This window comes from Canis lupus, chromosome 38, assembly GCF_003254725.2.
Source record: "Canis lupus dingo isolate Sandy chromosome 38, ASM325472v2, whole genome shotgun sequence".
Taxonomy (NCBI): Eukaryota; Metazoa; Chordata; class Mammalia; order Carnivora; family Canidae; genus Canis; species Canis lupus.
The window spans coordinates 23,623,788-23,627,050 of NC_064280.1; the positions used below are offsets into that span (position 1 = coordinate 23,623,788).

Below are 3,263 nucleotides of genomic sequence, written 5' to 3' on the forward strand. Positions count from 1 at the left end.
AATTGGCAGTTAACATTGTGTAAGTTGAAAGTGTGCGTGTTGGCGTGATGCTCTGGTATATACTGGAGTCCGATCGCTGTCGCACTGCCGTCTCGTCACATACACGTGGAGGCCCCATCACCAACACCTTCACCACCAGGTGTTTTCATGCAATGACGACAAGTCTCAGAAATCTGCCTCACGTGTGGATGTTTATGAGTCAGCTGGCGCCGAAGCATAGTCAAAGCTGTTCTTAGAAGTTCATGCAAGTCCCAAGTTTATTTTTTTTCTTCTTTATTATTTAGGTATAATTGACATATAATGTTATATGAGTTTGGGGTGAACAACATAAAGACTTGGCAATTGTGAACCCTACACATGTGCACCATGAGAACGGTGGCTGCCGCCGGTCGCCATTCACCATGATTATATCATTGATCTTACCTTCTATGCTGTACTTTTCTTTCCCGTGACTTATAATTGCAAGTTTGCACCTCTTGATCTCTTTCACCCAAATCTCTGTACTTTATACTCTCCGATTAGAAGAAGGAATAAAAGTTTCAGTCAAAGACAAAATGTAACAAAATTCTCCCTGGAAGAAAAGCTAACCGAGTGATGGAGATCAGCTGGTGGATCCTCTGTTAGGGTGAGCGCAGGAATGAATGCCTCATCGACCTACTGTGCCCTCTCGGGTTTAGGGGTGGCTTGGGTCACTGTCTTATTTTATCACTTCCCGGGAGGGTTTACGTGTACTTCTAGCCAATCCACACATCTTCATCACCTGGTTTTTCACTCTTCCCTCACCTCCCACAGATTCTCGTGTTCTGTATGCCACTAGTTCTCAACTGGAGCAATTTTAGTCCCTCTCCCCCTCTGCTGGGACATTTGGTGATTTTAGAGACATTTTGGTGATCGTGACTAGGAGAGAGGTCTGTGCCATTGACACCTAGTGGGTAGAGGCCAGCATTGCTGCTAAACATCCTACAATGCCCAGGAAAGTATCCCACAGTTTCACTTCCAGCGAAGAATCATCTGGTCCAAATGTTGGTTTTGAAGACCTGTTCTGTGCTAATTAAAGAGCCGTATGGTGTGGGTACAGATATGGATAGTTGAAGCTCTTGCCAACCTGCTGTTGGGCGTAGACTGCCGATCACTCTTTCAAATGTCACCAAACCCTCCTAGAGCTTGATTTCTAGATTAATATACTCCAACTATTAACTAATCATCTTTGGATTCAGGTAAGATTAATTTGCACATACAGACATATTGCATGGCTCTGAGCTCTTATATTTTAAAGTAAGTTAAATTTAGCATCATATTTGGCTTTATCTTTTTACTCCTTGGTTAATGATGAGACTGGTCAAGGGAAGCCTGCACAGGCACTTCAGTGTTTCAGACACTCACCGTGAATGGTCTTACTTTTACCCACAGAAGGGATCATTCTGTCACAATTCATTTTGTGTCTCCGACATTTCACCTCAAACAATAAAAATGCCTACCTACCTAAGTTGCTTCCAACTTACTATTATAATGGATATTCCAATGCATCTTTGTACATAATATTTTAACATTCAAAATATTCTCCTTATGCTCTACGGTGAAAGTCAGGCTCTAAACAGTCTCAAGAGTCTCAGTAAAAAATCGCCAAAATGTCATTTAGGGGAGTTCGTACCAACTTAAATGTCCAAATAGCAAGATTGTCCGCTTAGCTAACAAAATAGTTGATATTGTAAGAGCTCAGTGTTACTGATAAGTATTTGCAAATCAGACAGGATCACTTTATCGTTTGCAAAGCAACTCACATACACATTTTACTTATGAACCTCATTTCCAGGCTGTTGAGCTGCTTGAAAAGAAAGGCCCCATCATTTAAATGCAGGTGGGGCTCTGACTGTCCGTATTTGATTCCATCTGCTGACAAGTGGCCTTGCTGAAAACATGGATCCGGAGAATCAGACAGGGGTGGCCGAGTTCTATTTCTCCGATTTCCCTCCATTTGGGAATGGCAGCCTCTTACTCTTCACTCCTCTGCTCTTTATTTATGCGTTCATTATTGTGGGAAACTTCACCATCTTCTCTGCTGTCCGGCTGGACACCCGCCTCCACAACCCCATGTACAATCTCATCAGCACCTTCTCCTTCCTGGAGGTCTGGTACACCACAGCCACCATCCCCAAGATGCTCTCCAACCTCATCAGTGAGAAGAAGACCATCTCTTTCACTGGCTGCCTCCTGCAGATGTATTTCTTCCACTCGCTTGGGGTCACAGAAGCCCTAGTCCTCACGGTGATGGCCATCGACAGGTACATTGCCATCTGCAACCCCCTCCGCTATGCAATCATTATGACCCCTCGGCTATGTGTCCAGCTTTCCACCGGGTCTTGCATCTTTGGCTTCCTTATGCTGCTGCCAGAGATTGTGTGGATTTCTACTCTTCCCTTCTGTGGCCCCAACCAAATCCATCAACTCTTCTGTGACTTTGAACCCGTGCTGCGCTTGGCCTGTACAGACACGTCCATGATTCTGGTTGAAGACGTGATCCATGCTATTTCCATCCTGACTTCTGTGACTGTCATCAGCCTTTCGTATTTAAGAATCATCACAGTGATCCTGAGGATTCCCTCAGGGGCGAGCCGTCAGAAGGCGTTCTCCACTTGTGCGGCCCACATTACTATTTTCTTGCTGTTTTTTGGCAGCGTGGCCCTCATGTACCTGCGCTTCTCTGTCACGTTCCCACCTCTACTGGACAAGGCCATTGCACTGATGTTTGCTGTCCTTGCCCCGCTTTTCAACCCAATAATTTATAGCCTGAGGAACAAAGACATGAAAGATGCCATCAGGAAAGTTCTCTGTTTCCGATCAATGTTCAATGTCTCTGGTAGCCAATGAGAGTTCACAGGCATCTGTTCAAATATCTCCCTCCGTTTAAAATGCTAACAAATCAGTTTCTAAAATTACCACGTACACTTTTCATGTTGCTGTTTGGGCATTTTTTTCCAGCTTTCTAAACTAGGAACTATTATTTGATCTGAGAGAGGAGGTCTTCTGTGATTCACCCATCGTTACATCATTTACAGATTATAATGGGATATTTTTCCACTTTGGAGCTCTACATAGCATGGTATTATCTTCTTCAAATCAAAGGAGAATATGAGGCTGAATAATAATCATATTTATTTCTTACACATTTGAAAACTCTCCTTTCCTGCTCTTTTATTCTATATTCACAATAGTCTTACATCAGGGTTTTTTTTTTTTTTTTTTTTTTTTTCAGTTTAAAAAAT

General features: G+C 43.1%; 1 protein-coding gene across 1 annotated transcript; it reads left to right on the plus strand.

The window, feature by feature from the left end:
• Positions 1-1,917: 1,917 nt before the first annotated feature.
• Positions 1,918-2,868, plus strand: LOC112642831 (olfactory receptor 6K3-like). Its single transcript, XM_035711113.2, has one exon. It carries the CDS (start codon positions 1,918-1,920, stop codon positions 2,866-2,868), a length of 951 nt encoding a protein of 316 aa, XP_035567006.2.
• Positions 2,869-3,263: the final 395 nt, after the last annotated feature.

What these genes read in the sequence shown, in the direction of transcription:
- LOC112642831 (XM_035711113.2), top strand. Translation starts at nt 1,918, where the DNA reads ATGGATCCGGAGAATCAGACAGGGGTGGCCGAGTTCTATTTCTCCGAT.